Below are 24,560 nucleotides of genomic sequence, written 5' to 3' on the forward strand. Positions count from 1 at the left end.
ACATACAGATAAATAAATGAAGTTGCATGTTAAACTTGAAAATAAGAAAAGGGTGATCATTAAATACTAACGGAAAAATGAATTTTGTGAGGATGGTGGTGAGAGTTCTACGGTCCCATTCATCGGTGACCCTACCGCCGTAGTTGCACTCTCCAAAGAGATAATTAAGGGCCTCGAAAGGTACGTCTTCGTACTGATCCAAGAAGACTTTGAGTTGCATTATAGAGATTCTCAGGTCAGTCTCGTTAAACTCGTAAGGAATATTCCAACCAATTGGCCCAAACTTTCGTCGTTCCTGAATTATAGCGTGAAAGAAGCAGAGGGAGTAAAGGAGCCTCTTGAAATTTCTACTCTGAGAAGAACTGTTGAAAAAGTTTGGATCGTTTGTAGGATCGCTCGTATAGGATCTTAAGATATTGGCCTTGAGGCCTTTCGGCGGCTCGTTTGTCATTTTAATTCCATTCTGCAGGATGGACACCGGAAAGTGATCTGCTGGATAACTGGTCAGCCATAAGCGGAAGCGCTCGTTGGTTCCACTATCAACTATCTGTAAATTCTCGCAGATCCTCTCTAAAACTTTCATCCAGCTCTTCGCCAAGTGGCAGTTTTGTAACACAATCCAGTGACCGAGCTTCGAGCCATCCTCTATCAACTTTTCAGCGATCGGTCCTTGACCTTGACCCAAGGAGAGATAGTGCAAACGATTGGATCCAAAGCCACGGTCCTCGGCAAATTTTAGCAATAGCTGTGCAGGATCAGCACCGGGTGTCAGTACGAATATCAATGGAGTGGATGAGCTAGAGTCAGCATACGATGAGGCCAAATCGAAAGGTGGAGCTTCCACGAACTCCTCGCCAAACTCGGCTGAAAGTCGGTCGTATGATTAGGATATAATGCGTACAGAGGATCATACTTACATCGAACGTATTGCTGTACAGCAGGTATAATTTTATCCGGACGTATACATCTGAGAACAATCATCCTTTGGAACGGATTCAAATATTCGAATGGAGATGGATATTCCGCTCTCTGGGGTTCTTTTGAATCAAAAATAATCTTCCATTGATCTGAGTTATTTGTGAAAGACTCTCTGATGCCCTGAAATAATACGTTATTTCTTTCGTAAATAAGATGAAGGTTTTTTTGTAGATTATGCGAGATTACCCTAAAGTCCAAATAAACGTCGAGTCGGCAAAGCTCGTCCCACTGGCGTGATGGGAGCCAGGAGGTGGGATTGTTGTAGGGATTATCTAAGCCAACTCCACCAGTTAATAGGAAGAGCCACTGGGGAATAGAGATCGATTCCCTTTTCTTCAGTAAATTAACGAGCAGCAGTAAAGAGAACATTAGCTTGTCCTTCTCGAAAAGAGACCGGCAGATATTCACATAAAGGGAGTAGGTGAAGTACGTCTTCAAACTTTCTAGTCTCTCGGACAGATCATCGGACCGTGGTGTCTTGTCGATAGCCATTGTAAATAAATTGACAAACCATACCAACGAATACTCATACATGGGATCTATGTTTGATAGTACGACTAGAAAAAAATGAATTTCGATTAAAATAAGCTTTAGGAGACAGAATACCAAAATTTAAAAGGACCAACCGATGGTGAAAAACAAAACCGTTGAATGGACGGCGATTGGTGTGTATTCCAATCGTTTTGACTGAATTGACTGTTCCGTAATTTCTGATGCTGCTTGCTTGGCTTGTATGTCGTTGCTCAAGTTCTTCGAAGACGTTAAAACATTAATAGCTTCCTCATCTTCCAATATATTACCTTCCGAAACGGCTAATACTCGAAGAATCTTGTCCTCGGTCTCCTTCAACAATCTACAGCAACGATCAATCATTCTAATTATCAAAAAATAAATACTCACTTTTTATTCGCAGCGCTTTGGACGATTAAGAAATTTTTCTCAGCCTCTAAATCTGGTCTCTCCTTGGCCACAACGATACCCAATAATTGATCTTCCAAACCAACCTCGGTTATCATAAAATTCAACAGTGTCACCTTTACAGCGACCTCGGGTAAGTAATGAGGATTTCCTAACTTCGTAGTAATGTATAATCTAAAAAAAAAAAAAAACATTTTGTTTAAACTGTTGAAGCTATATACTAATTGTATGATGTTTTAATTGCCTAAAAGATGAGCTATATTCCACTATGGTGTCTCCCAGTTTGATGCACAATGCACCCCCCTGCTTAAAGGTTTGTTTCATCAAAACTGGCTCCAAAAGACTGTCCAGCTCCTCTCCAATATTTTCCAATAACACTGGTTGACCAAACTGAATAGAATTTTCCAATATTCGACTGTAATCCAATTGGGTTAGTCTTATCACACTCAGATTATTTTCTCTCTCCATACTTTTAATCCATTTGTTGGCTTGGCCTTGAGGATCAATCATGAGTGGCCATCGACGAGAGTTTCTGAATAATTATTTCAGGAATTTTAATAATAATAATACAATATATACATATATACTATGAGTACACTGAGAAAAAACTCATTTAATTAAAGTAAATATTTCTTGAATATATAACACAGGTAAATTATTGACTTGCTATTAATGAAATTTAATTAACTGGACTAAAATTGATTTTATTCAAATCATTTTTATTTGAATACGTTATTTATGATGCAACGTTGCAGACTCCTAGTGAGTCTATAACGTTAACAAAATAATTTCAATTTTGCGCTATGTTGCTCATAGGTAGGGCGTATAAGTACGGGAATTCAATAATTATCTAGCATGGTTCGCGCGAAAATAGCAGCTCCAAGGCTCTATTAAAAAAGATGCCGATGAAGAAAGAATATATGGTGGTACGGGTCAGACAAGCACCAGCAGAAGAGCAAAACTAAAATTTTAACCTAAGAGACCTAAAGAATAACCAATGTTGGGTCATGTATAAATAGTAATTTGTTCGAAGACTTTGATGAAATGGAGGTTTGTAAGTATTACAAAAATATCGACCTTTCGCTTAGTCTGCTCCAAAAATTTCTAATTAGGCTAAACGTTTCTATGACTTGTTTAAAGGCCCTATTTTTGTAAATAGCTTTTTTTTCATCAGTTTCATATAGTTGATATGAAATTAGCGTGTTCGTTATTAAAAACTAATATCACTTGCTAACTCGATCGACCTTGAATTTTAGAACCCCGTAGCCATTTGCCAGGCAAAAGAAGGCTGGAAGAGGTGGCTAGACAGAATGTCTCTGGTGGGATTTGGCGCCGGAATAAATGTAACTTTGAGATTTTATGAATTTTCTAACACTCATTAGGTAGCTTTAAACCAGAAAAAATTGTATCATTACTGATGATTCGAAGGAATTTCTGCTGTCCGATAATTCTCTGAATGATGGAAAGTTGGAAGCAAGAAGCATTCTAGATTAGTAATAAGTTCTTTGTATACAGCCGTACTTAATGTGAATATATTTTGTTATCAATATAGAAATCAATATTAAGAGTCAATTAAATTCTTTCAGCCCAGTGCCTTAGAATCCTCATAAAATTCGAGCATCTTACTAAAAAACCAAGTACCCATTGAAATTAGTACTATTTGTAAAGAAAGATTTGTTTGAGTTAAATGATTTTTTATCAGTGTACAGTTTAGAACTTGAACGACTCACGTGACAATAATGCCATTATCGATAGAGAAAGAATCACTAGGGAGACCATGAATGTTCCAAGATCGAATAACCACAGGATTGCCAAGAATATTTCGCAATTGAAAATCTTTAGTTACGGTTATTTGCAAATTTTCGCAGAGGTCCGTCCAAGTTTCGATTTGTCGATGTCGATACTGCATAGTGAACGGGCCCAAATAAGCTACGACACCGGATCCTATAATGATGTCCCCGGTTAATCGCTGGTACCTATAAAAAAAAGCTGAAAGTTTTGTTTGCTCTTTGAGGTGAAAGTAAATTAGTCATAACCTTCGACCCAAGTCCTTGGCTGTTTGGGCCCATCTAGTATACTCTCCACCCAAACCACCGATCAACTCTTCAGCTCGCCTCAATTTCGTCTCGCATTCGGTGACTTTGTCCAGCATCGCCTGAAACTCTAATTTTCTCTGATGCAATTCTTCCTCGAGCAGTGCTAATCTTGTCTAAAAAATGCGATGGATCAATAGATGAAACTGTGTTGGATACAAAAACGAAGCTTTATACTTGAACTTCTCGAAGCTGACTGCGTTTAAGTTCGAGTTTATCCGATGCTTCCTTGTATACAGCCTCTGCCTCTGCCAGAGCCTTCTTCTTGGGCGCGATGACTCTGGCCACTTTGTCGTACTCAGAAATAGCAAAGATCCACTTGCAGATACCTTCGCAAGCATTCGATACTTTCTTCATTTTCTCTGGATCGAAATTCTCATCCGTCAAGTATTCTCTTCTTATCGTATCTATCACATTTTGAGGTATATTGTCTTTATCAAAATTCACCAGGGAGTCGAGAAATCTCGTGTCACTTAAAATTCTCAAGGACGCTTTCCAATAATCGGCTACTGCATGCCCATCTTTCCCCTGGATCTTCTCAGGTTTCACTTGCTATAAGAAAAATGTAGGTTTAACGTAACCTGGAAATGCCTAGTATAAGCGCGTTGACTTACCCTTAGAACACAAATGGCTTCCATGACTAACCGTACGAGGTACGGCGGAGATTTCATAGCTTTTACTACTGCGATATCCGCGACGGTGAGAGTTTTCAATGCGTCTTCCGCACGCTTTAATATAGGCATTGCTTCTGCCAAATTCGCGTCACATTCGGCCCTAATTAAAGAAGCTCCTTGCGCGACTGCCTACATACAGAATTTATTAAATAATATTTTTATGTAGAAATTCTCAATTTTCATTTTTTTTTTCGGTACAGCTTCACTACTTGCCTGAGCAGCATTTTCATCGACTTTTACTACTTTCTCGATTTCTGCCACTTCCTGGCTCTCCTTTTGCACGTTTACCATCATTCTTTCAACGTCTTCCGTTGCTGCACGTAAGGCAGGCTGCAGGGATATGAGAATCTCTTGCATTTCTGCTACTTGACTCTTCGTGCTGTCCAGACGATCCAATCCACCCTCATAACGGCCTTTCGATTCCAATATTTCTCTGTATCAAAGAATTTGAATTAATAATACCAATGGAAGGTACATAACTACTATCAAATCATTAGATTGTGTTTCTTTATGCAAATATAGAGCGTTTCACATAAGCTATTTATCTCATTTCCACAAAATTATATAGTGCAAATTTAAATGAAAAATTATATGCTACGCGTTTCTACTTTATTTCAAGCTAACAAATTTAAAAATGTTCTATATTTCCATAAAGATCCCAATTTACAAATTATGTTAGTGCTTATACTTTCTGCTTTGGTTTAGAAGATCTTTAAATGTATTGATCATTTGGAGATAAGAAGTTGGAGTTACGTAATTATGTCTCTTTAGTCTTTCGAAATAGTCGTCGCTGATAGTTTGAGTGGAGGTGTGAAAATATTGACACATATCTATGCAAGCTTCTCTCTCGTGATCAGTCAGTTCTACGTCTGAGAGGAATTTTTTTGCCACTGCTAACAAAGCGTCTTCCGGCCAAGGCTGTAAATATTGATAAGAATTTATTTTGTTATATAATTTTTATTACAGCATATTATTATTATTTTTTAATAAATATTTACCTGGAACCAATCAAGAGTGCAGCAATTTACGAGTGCTGGGAATTTTCTAATTCTATTTCTAAAATTTACACCAATGGGTGACATAGCTACTATGATGTGAAGCTGATCACGACAAATTTGAACGAAGAGATTGAAGAGTGCAACGGTACTACCATCTGTTTGTTGGGACCGTTCCCGTTGTCGATCGATTTGCTTCATTTTTTCACAGAGTTCGGCCACTTCGTCCGCAGCAAAAATATTTGGTATCTTGAAATGTGAGTGCTTGGTTAGAGACAGATTAGTAAAACAGTGAAGAAAATTATCACCTCTCCTGAATTTAACATATTGCTGATGTCTTCTAGAAAACCTTCCTCTTTTATCTGGGTATCGCTGAAAAGGAAGGTCGAATGTGCGTCGGAGCTGATGGCTCTTCTCATAATTTTTTTTATATCTTCATGCCACTCGTTGGTTCCATAAAATCTCGTAATTTCTACTTGAAAGAGGTCGTAATCAGATATATGCGAGGCTAACCTCGTCAGCGATTGCCTTCCTGATCCACCGACCCCTATCAAAAGCCCATGGCTTCTTGGTTGCTTTATAATGCGACAAATTTTTGACAAATGTTCTATGGCAAACCTAAAAATGTATATTTATTAGGTTTTTCTTGTATAATGTTTCTAAATTAAACGTAGAGATACATTAGCTACGATTAATGAAAAATGTGTATAGATTAATCAATTTAAGAAATTATTTACCATCGCGTAAGTAAATATTTGGTTGTAAATACTAAACTTTGATTAAATTAATCACATAATTCGATTAAATTAGGAAATTAAGCTTAAATTAAGAAGTTAATTAACGTATCAGGAATATAAAGAATAATTTTTTATATCAAATATCCGGATAATTCTCCGTTAATAATTCTTTCTATGCAAATAGCATTTGCCATAAAAATCACTTGTGTTACCGGAAAAGTACTAAATTCATTGGGGCTTTGGTCATCGAGTTAAATTCGTTCAGGTAAGTCTCCACTTGTTCCCTAAGGCCAACCAAATCTGTTACTTCCTGGTACAAACGAGTGTCTACTTTTGCATCAGCAAAATCACAATACAACAATCTTCTTAATTCTTTATCCGATATCTGCAAAATAAAATCTCAAGAAATATAAGTTTTATAATAAAAATTGAAAATCGATAATTACTTTCTTGACTTTATGCTCCTCCACGTAATCCGCGAACAAACTTTCCATTGTGACGTCCAGACGATTCTTCACGGTTTCACGTAATCTTTTCACTAGCCACTTGATGTCATCCTGATCTACCAAACGATCACCAAACACTCTCAATATTTCGTGCACCCATAACCGTTTCATATTCTCTATCCCTGGCATAGTTTCCGGTACCGATAGTAGAATGCCCTTGAAGAATATTAAAAATGGTAGATATTCAGCAAGGAACCAGTTACACTTTTAAAATACCTGAATCACTCTGGAGAAATCTCGAAGATTAAATAAATAATGGCATTTCGTTGGAGTAGGTAGCAAATTTAACAAACTTTCCTTGTATATATCCAATGTCGCCAGGACTAATTCATCGATGCAAGGATCGAATTCTTTGCTGAAACCCCTGAGAAAAAATAAAGAATAAAAATAAGAAACAGCAGGAATAAAATTGATACCTACAACTTCTATTTATTGTCACCTTGTATCTAAATGCCAAAGAATAATTTTGCTAAAAATTGTTATCATAACATCGTCTTGAAACTCGCCTATAGTCAAAGTGAAAAAGTGTCTTTTGAATCGTGGCGTGACGTCTTTTCCACCCCCTGTTGGGGGAGCCATAGCACACATTAGTTGAATTTCCACCAATTTAATGGCAGTTACTTCTTTTCTATCGTACCTTTGCAGAAAATAAATAACAGAATAAACAAATTGTTAATAAAAAGGATCATAGAAAGGAAAGGTTTACCATTGCCAGTGGTCCAACCACTGACGCAAAAGCTCAATAGGTGGCTGTGCCCCATAAGACTCTTTCAATGGCATTGAAACGTCATCAACAAAAATGATCCATCTTTTTCCTATTGGTGGTCCATAAACCCCCTTCCTTCTCCTATCCAATTTATTCATAATTATATCTTGTGTCTGATTAGCTGTTGTCTGTGCACTAAAATTGATGATCAATGGTTTGTTCACCGCTGCGTTATTTTTCTTCAGTAAAAAATCGATTATGTAGACAGATTTTCCAGTTCCAGTTGGACCTACGAACAAAACTGGTTTCTGGTTCTGAACGAGCAGCGCAAATAACGCAGTATAACGTATAGTTTCTATAGTTGGGACAATAATTTGATTGACTGGAATGTCTCGTGGTATGGGGGGTACGGTTAGCAAATCATCGGACCACAATTTCCACTTGCCCTTACCCTGAAAACATTCGAGGAAAAAATTTATTGATCTATAAAAAAGTAATAAACAAAATTAATAATAATAACAAACCTCTCTAAGGAATCTATAATCAAAAACAGAATTTTGCTTTGGCATAACAAAGATGAAAGGTCGTAGGGGTGGTGGTACAGCTTCCGTTAGTTGGAATTCTTGCATAATTTTCAAAGGAAATTCTCTCTCTAACAAGGCTCGAAACAAAATATTAAATTTCGCTCTGTATTTTGGTTCCAAAGTGCCACCCATGGCCCAGATACAGGAGAAAAAGAAGGAACCCTGTGTATAAAGAATTAAAACTTGAATAAAGTAATAAAATATAAATTTTCAGGGAAAGTACTTCAATCTGAGCACGAAGACTGAGTTCGTCTATTTTTTGTACTCTTTCTTCGTCAGGTGCAAATTGTAATGGATTTTTAGCAGCTTCCTCGTCATCAATACGATAATCATTTATGAAACAGTCCAATAAATATGTAATGGATCTGATCAGATTAGAGTCTGGCATAGGACACATTTCCTATAAAATGCACCATTGATAATATTTTTCAAACAAATTGGAGTTAAATATAATTCGTATACCTTTACACCACCGCGTCGTAAAAGATGGAAGAGTGGTCTACAAAATCTGCGAAATAAGGATTCCAGTACATAATTTTTTAACCAATCGGTGAAGACACTGGGAAGAGCTGCGATCCATGATCGTAGCAGTGGTTCCCAGCCTAAGGCTGATGGTTCCATGTAGATCATTCCTGAAGAAAAAAACGATGAGAGACTAACTTTCAGTTAGACCCAAACCAAGCGATAATTTTTCTTTTACTGGATTGCTTGCAGTACTTGGAATTCTGGTAGCTATTTGGTTATAATAATGCAGATATTCTATCAATCGCCATTCAAAATTTAGCAAGCAATTTAATAGATGAAAAAGCGTCGTCTGATTTTGACTTTATTTCAAAAGGAACTAAAGTTTATTATATTATGTTTACAATACCACAACGAGAAACAGTGGCGGGGGAAGCTGCTTCGAGATCCATAGGCTCAAAGATCAAGTTTGTCGTGGGTGCCAATTGAATGATCTCTCCGCTCATCAAGCAAAGTTTTTTATTGTCATCGAGCACAGTGTTCATACTTTCGATCCAAATCGCATCGATTGGACCATCGAAGATCAGCCACTTTCGGTTCTCGTTAATGGAAGTGGCAAATTCCCTGTAGCTCACAGCTAAAATCCCATCGTTCCACTCATGAGAAGCAGCATCGAATTGTCCATAAAGTTGACCAAGAGTTATCGACTTTGGATTGATCACTATTTTTTCCACTCTGTGCTCGTCCATCCAACCCTGAAAATACAGCGAGATTAATCAGATGTACGTCAAAATGAGCAAATAGCAATTTGATTACTTGGTTTTGGCAAAGTGATAACTTTTGTGTGTTAAAGTCGGAAAATTATTGAATTACTTTGTTTTCGCATATCTTCAGAGCTTCGGCTAAAATCGTATAAGCTGTTGTTTTTCCAGCAAAGGGTAGACCAACAATCATGAAACCATGACGAACGATCATCATTTCATAGATCTGTTGGATCTTTTCGAGGAATACAGGATCACATTGTATGTTAGCTTTTTCGCAGGCTTCTTTGGAGCTAGCGTTTAAGTAAGTATAATCAGGCTCTGGTAAGACCACATTTGGAAACAAATCCGACGCGATACCCTAAATAAAAAAATTTGTATTTAAAAAAGAATTTATTTTCAAGATAGAGAAGCGAATGCAGGTAGAACAAGGGTAAATAGTTATTGTCAAATTAATAACACTTAATAAATTTGTATTTATGAGTAGGTCGAAAAATAAATTCTTATTCGAAAAAGTACCAACTACAAGTTCTTGCCATCGTGAATAAATTAAAAACTTTAATTATATTATGCAATTTCATAAAAACAATCTCTTAGCAACTACCCTTTTTACTCTTTAGAATAAAACCTTATTTTGTATACACAATCATATAAAAAAATATATATACATTTTAATATAATATTTCATTAATATAAGAGCACGTACGTGAAACAGAGGTAGATCGTCGCTGAGAAATTTGGGCAGATTAACGTCCTTGATACTACGTAGCATAAGGATATCCTCATTCTCTTCAGGATATCTGAGCTTGAGATTACCAGCCGCTATCAAAACTGATTTGACGGCTCGCATTCCGTAATCGTAGTGATTCTGGCTGGACAATTGCTCGGAGCAGAGTCGATAAGCAACAACGATTTTAACCGAGAGTGGCCGAGCATTGTAGAAACCATACGAGTACAATGTATTCTCAGCAATGAGTGCATAATCAGGTACCTGAAGATACAAGATAAACCTCTTACAATTGATGCAATTCAAATCATAAGAATGTTGAATTTTTGTCAACCATCATAGCCACTGGACGAAATAGAGCCTTCAAGTTATCCGGTAATTCTGATCTTCCGGCATATCCAGGATTCATCGTGATGAACACAGCGCAGGTTCGATCCAGACTCAAATCCGTGCCTTCAAACAGCAATCTCTCCTGTTTAGCATTTATGGCTCGTTGAATGGTCAAGATTTGCTGAGCCACCACCGATAATACTTCAAGGTCGATTCGATTGAATTCATCGAAACAAGACCAAGCACCAGTCGATGCTAAACCCTTGTTATCAAAATAAAATTTATTACCGTTATTGCACCACTGCATGAAATAGCAGATCTATTTGTTATCTACTCATTATGCTCTTTTCATGAAAAGTGTATAATTTATCTAATACATAGAAGGACTGTAGATCTCTATATAAATATACGTTTTTATTAAGTTATTGACTTGAAATAAATTATAAAATATTACTTGATTAAATTGTGTAATTTAATTGCACTAAATCGTGTATAAATCTGATAAATATTTTATACCAATCAAGCCAGTTTTAAAAACGAAACTTTAAAAATTCTATATTTCTATAAAATTCTACTGTCTCCATATGACATAAAATTTTTCGAAAGTGTAAAAAGTGTAAACAATGAAAACATGGCTTATATAAGTACATGTTTGTACCTTGAAGAATTTACCGAGAGCTATGTAGTCCAAACCGTCAGAACAATTAAAGACTACGCATTGTTTGGCAACTGCCTTAGCCATATCCTTAGTGGTTTCTGTCTTTCCGGTTCCAGCAGGACCTTCCGGAGCACCTCCCAGATTTAAATTGAGGGCACCAAACAAAGTTCGATAACATCTATCTGTCAAAGGTGTAATCACCAAACGTCCAGTATTTCCCAGATACTCGTAGGCGTATTTCAAAGAGGAGTTTATCATTATCGAGTACATGTCGCCTTCCTAAAATATTAGCAAAATGTATAAAAATAAAGAGGAAGGATAGAAAGTGGAGAATGATGAAAAATTCACCATCCAATAATATCTCATTTGACAAATCCATTTGAAATCCGTCGCAACGCTGACTTTATCATTCACTAGCGATGCTACCACGTCCCTTCCATGAACGTCCAAGGTAACCAAGGCCTCTGAAACTTCAGAGATTAAAAATCTCCATTAATTTTAATATTTTAGTCGCATACATACCTAAAGTTGTTCGATTTTGTTTCGGTAGTTTTCCACGAACAAGTAAAACTATAGCATTTAATTCAGCAGTGCAGGTTTTTACGAAATCACTTAAAGAGTTAATAATTTCATCGCTGCTACAATTCGTCTTATTAAGAATCTTCGTTATATCAGTGGTCCAGTACAGTTTGCTTGTACAGAGAACAGTTTGCCCTGGCCAATCCAAAGCCCACTGGCTTCTTTCCTTTTTACCATAAGCATCCTTTGATCCTGTCACCTGCAGTATTAATTAATTAGTACAATACAAGTGTGTACCTTATTAAAAAATTAGTAATTAAAGAGTGTAAATTTCAAACGTGCGTTGCGAAGTGCTGCAGAAAATCTTTAAATGAATTTGAATAATTTAAGCACTCAAAACGTTTTTAGGGCTATTGGCCTTGACGTGTAGCATTTATTAAAAAATAAATTTTTGTTCGAGAAAATTGACATTTAGAATGTTTGAAATTTCCACGCTTAAATTATACCAGAAATATAAATGTTTCATTTTAACACTATTACTTGTAGTCATTTTGTACGCATTATGAGATGTATGTTTCCATTATAAATCTATGTAATTATAACTCATTAAAAAATATATTCAGTTAAAAGAATAAAACAATTGAACAATAAAGTTTTATATTTTATGATGTCTATCATTCGACGGTGAAATTTCACAAGTTTTAGATTCTGAGAAGAATGAAAACCTAAATAAAAACGTATAGAAGGCACACGGATATGAAACCAAAATACTAGTTGCAAGACGGATACAATTTTATTACCCAAAAATAAAAATAATTTATGTAAATTTAAAGGGCACCTATGCACCCACCATTCATTCTTCGGCTTACTGGTTTAAATATTTCTCAGTACGTGTAGGAAAAACTGTAGAGTCTAATCTTCAAATTATATTAACGGAATTAAATACACGAAAATACCCAAAAGAAAATAGTTCTAGAATTTATTTACTACACTGTAAAAAAAAAATGATGTAAAATTACACAGAATATAGAGGGTTACTTTTGGACCCTCTACTCTCTGTTCGATCTTACTAGAAAGAGTACATTTTCCGATTCAATGTAAATATACAAATTTAAGGCGTAAATTTCCAAATACTGTTGGAATATTACATTTTAATTGTGTGATATAAACCGCCGTAATAGAACTTTTACTTCAATGAAGAATACTATATACATAGTATATCTAGAATATATACAGTAAAAGATTTTAATATTTGTAAACGTAAATAAATTATGAGGATGCCATTACAAAGGTTTTTTTTATTAAATAGCCTTTACTATAAAGTTTTATTCATATTTTACAAAATTATATTGCTAGATTTCGAAGTACCTATTGATAGCGATAACGTGGTTCTTGGAGATCGGACGTGTGTCGGAGTGAGCGGTCCGGGACTCTCGCCTCTCGGGCCGTCTCGCTCTGGCGCACTCTCCGTCTCGCTTCCTCCTCACAGTTCGGCGCAACGCCGCCAGGTGGCCAACACACGGAGAGCGTTCTCGCTCACGAAAAGTTACTCGCCCAGTACTTACGTGGGCGAGCCGCGCCAGTTTTCGCTCTCGTTCATCAGAGCTAGGGTTCCTGCTCCCTATTATCTTTCTGGAGTGAACTTAGCACTGTCAGTCTCTTCCTTAACTTTTATAATTAACCCATCTGCGTATACCACCTTGGTTGCGTAGTTTACTTCCTCTCCTTTGTCTTGTTTCCATTATTATTTTGGATTTTTTTCCGGGTTTCATACCGGGTCAAATTGCTCACAATATAACTACACTATTATAGCTGTTGTCACAGTGGTACAATTTTTAATTTGTAACAAATTCGTATCTAAATTCCATTTTATAAATTGTAATTAGGTAGTACATCACGCACCTATGTGCCTACTTTGCTCTTTCGTCCATCGGTATATCTTACTTCGATTGAAAAATTTCTTGCCGGTGTCGCAGTGTTCCCAATGGGTCACCCTCCAAATCGCACTACGCGCCCATGTCTGCTTAACATTGGAATCCAAACGCCTATAACATTTTCCTAAGACCAACTGCAATTCATGTAGTAGATACTTATGGTTTTTATCTACATATTTTGCAGAATTAGATTTCTACTGCTCTCTCTCTCTCTCTCTCTCTCTCTCTGTATATATATACCACAAAAAACAAGCTTCGCTTGTAAAGAAAGGACGGCAAGTACATAAGTCGTATCTAGCATAATTAATATAGTAATATAAAATATTTTAATTCAAAAAAATAGTGAAATCCAAATGCTAGGCAAGTATAAATTATTGTTACCATGATGAAAGTTAAAATTTGGAAAAAGGAAAATAGTAACACTAAAATTACTTGCCGGTGGCCCGTTGTATGTAATCGTATTAAATAGCCACATTTTTAACTTATGAGAAGCAACGCTTAAATTGCAAGATAGCGACTTACACATGAATTTTACGGGCCCGGCAAGTAATTTTTGTGTTACTATTTTCCTTTTTCCAAATTTTAACTTTCATCATGGTAACAATAATTTATACTTGCCTAGCATTTGGATTTCACTATTTTTTTGAATTAAAATATTTTATATTACTATATTAATTATGCTAGATACGACTTATATACTTGCCGGCCTTTCTTTACAAGCGAAGCTTGTTTTTTGTGGGATCTTATAACGTTTTGTAAGAATATAGGAGTTCAAACTAATTAATTATTTTAAATAATTCAATCTAACAAAACATTTTCCAATGTTCTCATCATTCCATAATGTAAAGTTTCAAATCAAAATATTAATTTGTTATTCTACTGAATAAAATACAAAATATTACAATGATGAGTTCTTTCATAATTACACTTTTAGAGGTATTTAACATAGGATTCAATGACTGTTTGAGTTATATTTTCAAAATCTTATACCCAAAATCAGATTAAAGCCTTTCGCTTTCAAGAATATGATTCTAAATTTACCTCTAAATCCACCTTTTTCTTAGGTGTTACTCTCACTATCAACTTTGCATTATGGTTCTTTCTCTGGTAAACTAGTGCCATTTATTTATTCTTTTGATTAATATAAACTATAAAATATATACCAGTTAATACAATGGAAGCCTATGTTTTTTAAGTGTACTGCTTTCAGTTTCCTGAAGTTACACACTGTATGCTCTATTACATGTGAAATATTGAAATAATGAATTCCTTTTATATTTACACATCTACATGATTTTATTATCATTTTCATCAACTATATGAGTTCTAAATCCAAAATTGTATGCCCAAAATCACCTGCAAATCCTTCCCTCTCAAGGATTTTCTTATGAATTGACTCATTTTTCCACCTATTTCTTGGCTGTCACTCAATATCAACTTTGCATTATGGCACTTTCTCCAGCACATTAGTACCATTTATATTTTCCTTTCATTAATATAAACTAGGAAATACACCAACTCCTGCAATGGATGCCTCTCTTCTTTAGATATATAGTTTTCAGCTTCCTAAATTTATTCACTGTATGCCCCATCACATGTAAAATATTGCAATCATGAATTCTTTTCATATTTACAGATCCACATAATTTTGTTATAATTTTCATCAACTATGTGATTTTTAATTCCAAAATTGTATACCCAAAATCATCTACAAGCCCTTCACTTTTAACGATTTGCTTAGAAATTCATCCCTTTTTCTTAACTGTTACTCCCAATATCAACTATGAATCAGGGCTCTTTTTCAAGCAAACTAGTGCCACTTGTATTTTCTTTTCATCAACATAAACTAGAAAATACACAAATTAATGCAATGGAAGCCTCTATTTTAGATATACTGCTTTCATTTTCCCAAATTTATTCACTGTATTATCTATCGCATGGAAAATATTAAAATGATGACTTCATTTTATTGTTTCACTTCTAGATGATGTTTTCATTATAATTATTATTTAATTGACTTATATATTTCAAAAAGTTTATGTCCAAAATCACCTGCAAGCCTTTCACTATCAAGAATTGGCCTCCAAATTTATGAATTTCTCCACCTTTTCCTTTGATTTATAACTCTCACCATTAACTTTGCATTATGGCTTCTACTATGGCAAACTGGTATAATTTCTGATTTCTTCTATTTAATATTATAACTCAAGCCTGCACAATGACACAATAAACACGTTATTACAATTCAATCTGAAATAAAACCTCACTAAGTTCCAAAAAATATATTACATATTATATTATAAAACTCAATGTTATACTTACAAGAAATTAAATAATTTTTTTGCAGATAATAATAATTTCTTTCTACTCTTATTAGAAAAGCATAGATAAATATTTGGTTTTAATACATTTTTTATATTATAATTGAAAATTAATTAACGATTAGCAAATATTCATCTACTTTTCTTTAATCGTAGTAATAAGAATGTTTTATTGTCTCCTGGATAATTGTTTGTATGTATGATATAACTTATCGGACAGTTAAATTCCACATCAGTTTAAAGAAAAAACAGTTAAACATGCATTTTGTTAATGATTTCAAACCCTGGAAGTTTAGCATATGATTTTCAAATACCTTAACAGTTTCTTGCAATTAATATGCTCCTGATAATCAATGATGCACATAAATGATGAAAGTATATATCTTCTTTGCACAGTGTTGAAAATATGTAAATATTAATTTTACTTCATCCAGTCAGCTCTATCCTCAACAATTCAAATAGAAATATTCTATCTTAATTTATCTGAAAAAGAAATTTCACAAAGTACCACAAAGTATACTAACATCCTGTATTATAAAATATAATGTTATACTTATCTAATAATTGTCGACTTCTTATGTCATTATTATTCGAATATATTTGTCATTTTAAAAATTAAACACATTCACTAACATAACAATGAACATTTTCACTGCATTAAATATAAATAACCTTACATTACTATTGACAGTTAACAAGTCGCCGGATTAGTTACATCGATTACATCGATTTATTTGACAGTTCACAACTATAGTTTCGTCGTTGCGAGTATAGTTTGTTGGAAGCAATGTGAAAATGACGTCACTTTCCTTAGCGGCCAACTTCAGCCCGAGACATACATTTTGGCTGGAAAAAGAGATGAGGAAGGAGAAAAATGTTATTTCGGCATATATATAGATAACAGAGTATAATATCTCTGGATTGCGTGAACCGATTTTCATGTTCGTGGGCTCAAATGAAAGGTTTTTCAAAACCATTTTAAGTAAAGCTTCACTTAAATCATGACAAGTGATCATTCATAAAATTAAATTGGTTTGCAAATTGGAAGGGCTAAACTTGCTGTATAAGTTACACGGTAGTGCTCGGCGGTATAGACATGTCATTATCTACTTTTATATGTACTTGCCGTCGAGACTTAACATATACGCATGGACGCACCAAACAAACGCACACCTACATGAACATGAAAACTTGATTGTGTTCTCTCTGGAAAACAGCTGTAATTTACGTATTATTGTCATCACTGGACGAATCACACACAAATCTCTATTCCCGCGCTGTGTATATACTGTATACTAGTGTTGAAAATAAAACTCCTTCCCTCGTTTCTTTTTTACAGATAAAAGTTTAATTATTATATCATAACATTATTTAATTAACAGTTAGATGTTCAATAGTCTCCAATTGATCTTGCTCTATCTTTTTTAAAGAATCAAACTCGATGCGTAACCGTTCTAGTTCCACAGTTTTTTTCCACCAGTAGGGCCTGCAATTTAATTTATTATTTCGACGGAATTATTGTTTTCAAACAATTTTTTTCTTGGTTCTATATAGGAGACAAATGGACCTTGATTTGTTGTTTATGAGCATCTCTCTGTTTTGAAACGGACCTCAACAAATTTCTAGCACCGATCGTTCGCATTTTCTCCCTTTCCACCTAATTCACCAAGTTATCTATGATGTTTATAAACTCGTCCGAAAACTTTTGAAAATCTGTAATTTCTATAAAAATAAATACATAACATTTTCAACCATATTCGTTCATTTAAAACACAGTATAAGTGCATAAGAAAACTCCAAATGTGTAGCTTTACTGATATTTCTATATTGTGCTTAAAGATCATTTGCAAAGGTTTATTTATCAGGTGCTAATTTATAACCATTCATAATAGGAGTATTTTTTTTTGAAAATAAAGGAAAGAAACGTTGTTCTATCACGAAAATTTTAAGTGCTCTGAATCAACTCTGAGTGCTTCAAAGAGTTAAGGTGTATGAAATTATGGTAGATTTCGGGTTTAACGAAAAAATTAATGATATTATTTAATTTTATAAAGTAGGAATACGCGTTGGATAAACTTACGAGACGCAAAATTTTGACATTCCTCTTTTAGTTTGTTCGTCTCATTGGCGATTGTAGGCTCTAAAATGCGAATTTTACATAAGTCATCAATATACAAGCCATACTTTTCCATGGGGTCCGCCATTTTAAAAATGACAGGGAAAGAATGAACTGAGTGAAGACTGTAGACTAGACAGTCATTTACAAAGCGAGAAATTGGCTGCGTTCTAAATCCTTAACACTACCCTAACAGCACACTTGACTAAAAGTTGACTGAAAGTCGCCTTTTATTAGTCAACCTGAAGTCAACTTGTAATTGTCGACTGTAAGTCGACTCTTCTAGTAAAATTCTATGTCAACTATTAAAAGTTGACTTGAGATTGGCATTTACCAGTTGACTTCAAGTCAACTTGTAAATACCGCCTGCAAGTCAATTTTCGCTGTACAGTATACCATATATATATATATATATATATTGTATATGTGTGCCTAATTAATTGATAAATAAAGGTCTAAGTATACGTAAAATTAAATTATACACAAACTTTTTCAATTTTTCTCTGATTTTATTGAATATAATTTAACGAAAAATGGTATAAATTCGAGATTTATAAAAGGTTGATGACGGAATAGATTTATCTGAATAGAATATATAATTGTTACAATTTCGTACTCTACAATGACAGCAATTTTTTATACTTGATAAGCAGTTATTATCACAACGACTGGAATTTCTAGCACATATATTGTTAAGACATTCATTTAGACTTTTGATGGGTTGAAAACAAGCAGGTCTTTCAATTACATTTTCATATAAGTTGGAATTATATCGAGACATTTTTTTATTTGATGAGAGTCTCGGGTTTATGTTATTATAACTGAAATTTACTTGACAAACACATCTTCGTTTATTTTCGAATAATTGGGAAATTTTCTCTTTCATTCTGAATCCGGTTTGGTATCTGATGAGTGATAAACGTTCCAAATTTTGAATTTGGATGTATAAAATATTGTTAGACATTCGATTATTTATATTACGCTTGTTTTTCTATTTTATCGTACTCATTATGGTCACCAAGTACTTTATTATTTGTTTGCTTCAATTCTTGGCATTGATTCTTCGGAAGCACTATTTATATTTTCAAGGCAGCTACACCGTTATTTCCCTCCTCTATTAAATTTTCATATTAAAAAGAATTCAATGCGCTTTCATCTTGATTAATTTTTCTTGCGCCAACGTTACAGTTATCTTCGTCAATTTGTGTGATTTCTGCTATTTATATTCAGCTTTCGGAATGTATAGATTTACAAATTAATTGTTTTAAATACAGTCGACATATACTTAATTGATAATAAGCATCGATGTTCCATGAACAGTATCTGTTATGCCTCGTCCATATACCTATGTCCAAATGATCAAACGATTGCCATATTCATATCCCTAAATCAATTAGATCCCTGTGTGCGCGTTTCCTTTTTTATCTTAGTATACATAGAAAGAATATCTCATTCCAGTTGTATACTCAAAAGCAAAATTGCTTTGTTCTCTTTCTAAATTGATGCTTGGAGAAAAGCTTATTGAAAACAGTATTCGAAGTTTGACATTCATATTTGTATAGACTTTGATTTTTGCCATTTCTTGAAATTGACTCGGATCTAGTTGGATTACCACTAATTGAACATTAATATTGCTTCAGAGAATTATTCATTTTTCTATAGGAAAGACATTGATTTTGAAGCTCTACTTTCCAAATTTGGTTTGTACGAGGATAGAGATAAACTATTGTCTCTATCCTGCATGTTCGATCTACCTGATCTCAAGGTACCAACGGACAATTTTTTTCTCCTATTCCCACTAGACCTTTTCGAAATATTCGACGCGCTTCGGTTGTCAGGAATATTGGAATGCGCACTGCTAAACCGTATTTTACTGTCTCTGCTTCTAAAATTTCTCCCATCATCACTCTGCTCGATCCCATTTTCAATATTTAATTCACCATCTCTGAAGTCGTCGTACATAAGCGAGCCACCTTCTATCGTCATACTACGTTTATTTGTGAAATTTAATTCATCATTTTCAGTGTCGGGTAGCCGATAGTCTTACGTTCTACAGCTCGAACGCCCGAGCTCTCTGTTAACTAGATCATCAGGAGAGGGTGTACAATAACATAAGTTACCACCAGAGTTTATCAAATTCTATGATATTTTCACTTATGCAAATCAATTCATTGAGGAAAACAGTTTGGAAAATCTGTGCATCTGGTCTGCTGGATTTAATGCTCTTCGATATAGACCTCGAATCTGTTAATCTCCTAAACAGTACAGATATTCTATCCTGATCGATGAGACTGCGCGACGCTGCTCGTTCCATTGCGTCTAAATTACTTAGAGTTGATCTCCCTGATTGATCTACCGTACCACTCCTTCCCCCTTCTTCAGCCTCCAAGTATCCGCTCATTGTCGATTTTCTTACAGTTCGTTCGCTACCCCGTGAAACGTAGCTTGGTTCGCGGAATTCCTCATCTACCGTCGGTGTCCAATCGCTCTCTAAAACATTGGATTGTCCTCTGGATAAAACGCTTGCCGTTGCCTTGGTCGGCAGGTGAGACGATCGTCCGTTTTGGAAACTACTGTATTCTTCTGTCGGTCCTGCAAAACTACTCTTCAAACTCTTTGACATCGAGCCCGCTTGCGTCGATCTCCTGGACGGTGTAGACATTCTTTCCTGATCAATTATGCTGCGCGACGGTACTTGTTCTATACCGACAAAATTACTCATTGTCGATCTACCAGTTAGATCTAACGTGCTCTTTTGCAATTCTTCAGCTTCCAATTGTCCACCGATCGTTAATTGTCTTTCCGTTCGCTGGCTGTCTCTCGTCATATAACTCGGTTCCCGAGTTTCGCCATCCACCATTGTCGACAACCTTTCGCTTCCTCCAACATTGGATGGTCCTCTGGAGGAAGCACTTAGGGTCGTTGGTACGCGAGAAGATCGTCCGGTTTGATAGCTGCTGCTACGTTCGTCCATCGCTTCGGTAAAACTAGTTTTCGAGCCTCTCGACATTGAGCCTACTTGCGTCGATCTTCTCGACGGTGCCGACATTCTTTCTTCATCGATCATGCTGCTGCGCGAACCTACTCTCTCTGCACCGTCCAAGTGACTTGAAGTTGATCTGCCTGAACGATCAATTGTGCTCCTTCGCGATTCTTCGGGTTCTAAGAATCCACTGATGGTTGATTTTCGTACAGTTTGTTGGCTACCTCTTGCAATGTAACTTGGTTCCCGAGTACCATCGTCATTTGTCATTGATAGCCACTCGTTATCTTCAACATTAGACTGTCCCCTGGTGGAAACGCTAGTCGCGGTAGGAAGGCGCGATGATCGCGCGCTTTTCTAACTACTGTATTCTTCTATCGGTTCTGCAAAAGTAGTTCTGGTACTTTTCGACATTGGGTTTGTTTGCGTGGATCTCCTAGATGGTGTGGATATTCTCTCTTGTTCCATCGTACTGCGCGACGGTACACCTTCCATATTATCGAAATGACTCAGAGTTGATCTGCCTGATACATCAGCAGTGCTTCTTCGTAATTCTTCAGGCTCCATGTATCCCGCACCGATGGTTGATTTCCTTTCGGTTTGCTGGCTACCTCTCGTAATGTAGCTCGGTTGCCGAGTTTCGCCGTCCATCGTTGTCGACAGCCTTTCGCTCCCTCCAACATTGGATGGTCCTCTGGAGGAAGCACTTAGGGTCGTTGGAACGCGGGTAGATCGTCCGGTTTGATAGCTGCTGCTGCGCTCGTCCATCGGTTCGGTAAAACTGCTTTTCGAGCCTCTCGACATTGAGCCCACTTGCGTCGATCTTCTCGACGGTGCCGACATTCTCTCTTCATCGATCATGCTGCCGCGCGAAGCTACTCTTTCTGCACCGTCGAAATGACTTAAAGTTGATCTGCCCGATCGATCCGTCGTACTTCTTCCATCTGCTTCGGATGGTGAATAATCTGTTATTGTTGATCTTCTCACTGTTCCTTCGGCATCTCTCGAAGTGTAACTTGGTACTCTTGTTGCACCATATACCGTTGATAACCTTTCGCTCTCCGTGACATTGGATTGTCCCCTCGAGGAAAGGCTTGCCGTGGTCGGCAGGTGAGACGATCGTCCGCTTTGGAAACTACTGTATTCTTCCGTCGCTCCTGCAAAACTACCCTTCAAACTTCTTGACATCGAGCCCGCTTGCGTCGATCTCTTAGACGGCGTGGACATTCTTTCTTGATCAATCATGCTGCGATACGATACTCGTTCCACACCGACTAAGGTACTCGGTGTTGTCGATCCACCTGTTAGATCTACCCTACTCCGTCGCAAGCCTTCGGAATCCATGTATCCTGCACCGATGGTTGATTTTCTTTCGGTTTGCTGGCTACCTCTAGTGATGTAACTCGGTTCCCGACTCTCGCCATCCACCATTGTCGACAGCCTTTCGCTCCCTCCAACATTGGATGGTCCTCTGGAGGAAGCACTTAGGGTCCTTGGTACGCGAGAAGATCGTCCGGTTTGATAGCTGCTGCTGCGCTCGTCCATCGGTTCGGTAAAACTAGTTTTCGAGCCTCTCGACATTGTGCCCACTTGCGTCGATCTTCTCGACGGTGCCGCCGACATTCTTTCTTCATCGATCATGCTGCCGCGCGAACCTATTCTTTCTGCGCCGTCGAAATGACTTAAAGTCGATCTGCCTGATCGATCCGTCGTACTTCTTCCTGATTCTTCGAATGTCAATGATCCTTGCAACGTCGAATCTCTCATTGTTTGCCCACTCTCCCTGGAAATGTAACTTGGTACTCTTGTTACACCATCCACTGTTGATAATCGTTCACTCTCTGTTACATTGGATTATCCTCCGGAGAGAACGCTTTCGCGTGTTGGCGCATAAAATGACGAAGCCGATTTCGAAGGCGTACTCTGCCTTGAACCGAAGCTCTGTTTCGTCGTTGCAACAGACTCCGAATAACGTGCCGAAGTGCGCGGGCTCATAAACGAAACCCCTGTCTTTCTCGCTATGTTCGCACCATCATCATCGCCCAATATCTCATAATTGGAGGGCCTGTTAAAGCTGACATCACTCTTCACTAGTCCGACACTCTTGCTGGATTTTGATCTTACCGATTCTAATCTACTGGAATCCCGTTTACTTCTGATACTTGTAGAACGTCGCTGATCGAGTGTAAGCTGACCGTCGCTGGCCGATTGATCCAAATCTGATTGAGTCGCTATCTGCATGACATTCAGCGATTTCGACATAGTGGGTGTTGAAATTACTACAGCCAAAGTTGCTACCGAATCTTTTGGTATTGCTACGCTTGGTATTCCTTCCTCACGATTAGACTGTGACTTGGAATAAGTGCTTGTATCAGTTGGCGAACGGGAAGATCGCTCAGTTCGATAACTAGGTGCATCGTCAGTCGGTTCTGCTATATTAGATTTGATGCTCCTTGACATTGATCTGGAACGTGCCGATTGCCTCGATGGTGCAGATATTCTTTCTTGATCAATCAAACTGTGCGATGACACCCGTTCCACATGATCCAAGTTGCTTACGCTTGATCTACCTGATCGATCCATCGTGCTCCTTATTCGTCCTTCTTCGGATAGTAAAGAATCCCGCATTGTTGACTTTCTCGTTGTTTGTTGGCTCATTCCCGAAGCATAACTTTGTTCCCGCGCTTGATCGTCGTCCAATGGCGAAGACTCGTAATCTTCGACACTGGATCTCGTCCTCGAATGGACACTTGCGCCTGTTGGTGTACGAGAAGATCGTCCGTTCTCGCGGATACTTGCATCGTCTCCCGGCTCAGTTATACCGGATTTGATAGTCTTTGACGTTGACGCGAAGCGTGTCGATTTTCTGGATGGGGTGGACGCTCTATCTTGGCCAACCGTGCTGCGCGATGGTGTTCGTGACCTTGCATCCAAATCATTTAGAGTTAATCTACCTGAACGATCTACGGTACCTTTTCTTCCTGCTTCGGGCGATAAATATCCCTGTCTCGTCGATTTTCTCGATGGTGCAGTGGATACTCTTTCCTGGCCGATGGTGCTGCGCGACGGTATTCGTGACGTTGCATCCAAGCTGGTTAGAGTTGATCTACCCGATCCGCCCACGGTACTCTACCTCCCGTCTCCGGTGATGAAGATTGTTGCCTCGTTGACTTTCTGGATGGCGTAGATGCTCTTCCCTGACCAACCGTGCTACGCGATAGTGCTGACGTTGTATCCAAGTCAGTTGCAGTTGATCCCCTTGATCTCCCCGATCGATCCGCTGCACTCCTTCTTCCTGCTTCCGGCGACAAAGATCCTTGCCTCGTGGACTTTCTGGATGGCGTAGATGCTCTTCCCTGACCAATCGTGCTGCGTGGTGGTGACGTTCCTGACGTTGTATCCAAGTCAGTTGCAGTTGATCTCCCTGATCGATCGGCTATACTTCTTCTTCCTGCTTCGGGTGATAAAGATTGTTGCCTCGTTGATTTTCTGGATGGCGTAGATGCTCTTTCCTGACCAATCGTGCTACGCGATGGTTTTCGTGACGACCTTGCATCC

General features: G+C 37.1%; 1 protein-coding gene and 1 pseudogene across 1 annotated transcript in view; both read right to left on the bottom strand.

Annotated features, from left to right (window-relative positions):
- The window catches only part of LOC136778930 (dynein axonemal heavy chain 7-like), a 46,832-nt gene that overhangs the window by 1,503 nt on the left and 20,769 nt on the right, over positions 1–24,560 (bottom strand). Inside the window, exons 15-43 of the mRNA XM_066736124.1 lie at positions 11,652–11,907; positions 11,478–11,593; positions 11,130–11,408; positions 10,476–10,733; positions 10,121–10,405; positions 9,527–9,775; positions 9,063–9,408; positions 8,654–8,823; positions 8,415–8,591; positions 8,132–8,353; positions 7,608–8,059; positions 7,341–7,538; positions 7,118–7,265; positions 6,842–7,057; positions 6,608–6,780; positions 5,967–6,276; positions 5,662–5,907; positions 5,352–5,581; positions 4,873–5,096; positions 4,604–4,788; positions 4,167–4,541; positions 3,933–4,105; positions 3,627–3,872; positions 2,141–2,428; positions 1,879–2,070; positions 1,605–1,831; positions 1,165–1,535; positions 918–1,098; positions 72–864 (exon numbers count right to left, since the gene is read on the bottom strand). Coding sequence (XP_066592221.1) covers positions 72–864; positions 918–1,098; positions 1,165–1,535; positions 1,605–1,831; positions 1,879–2,070; positions 2,141–2,428; positions 3,627–3,872; positions 3,933–4,105; positions 4,167–4,541; positions 4,604–4,788; positions 4,873–5,096; positions 5,352–5,581; positions 5,662–5,907; positions 5,967–6,276; positions 6,608–6,780; positions 6,842–7,057; positions 7,118–7,265; positions 7,341–7,538; positions 7,608–8,059; positions 8,132–8,353; positions 8,415–8,591; positions 8,654–8,823; positions 9,063–9,408; positions 9,527–9,775; positions 10,121–10,405; positions 10,476–10,733; positions 11,130–11,408; positions 11,478–11,593; positions 11,652–11,907 — 7,586 coding nt within the window. The remainder of the gene's footprint in view (positions 1–71; positions 865–917; positions 1,099–1,164; positions 1,536–1,604; positions 1,832–1,878; positions 2,071–2,140; positions 2,429–3,626; positions 3,873–3,932; positions 4,106–4,166; positions 4,542–4,603; positions 4,789–4,872; positions 5,097–5,351; positions 5,582–5,661; positions 5,908–5,966; positions 6,277–6,607; positions 6,781–6,841; positions 7,058–7,117; positions 7,266–7,340; positions 7,539–7,607; positions 8,060–8,131; positions 8,354–8,414; positions 8,592–8,653; positions 8,824–9,062; positions 9,409–9,526; positions 9,776–10,120; positions 10,406–10,475; positions 10,734–11,129; positions 11,409–11,477; positions 11,594–11,651; positions 11,908–24,560) is intronic.
- Positions 17,275–18,107, bottom strand: LOC136778932 (intraflagellar transport protein 20 homolog; annotated as a pseudogene).

This window comes from Prorops nasuta, unplaced genomic scaffold (assembly GCF_024137725.1).
Source record: "Prorops nasuta isolate Cenicafe-Biocafe unplaced genomic scaffold, Cenicafe_Pnas_1.2 PNAS00015, whole genome shotgun sequence".
In the NCBI taxonomy this organism is placed as follows: Eukaryota; Metazoa; Arthropoda; class Insecta; order Hymenoptera; family Bethylidae; genus Prorops; species Prorops nasuta.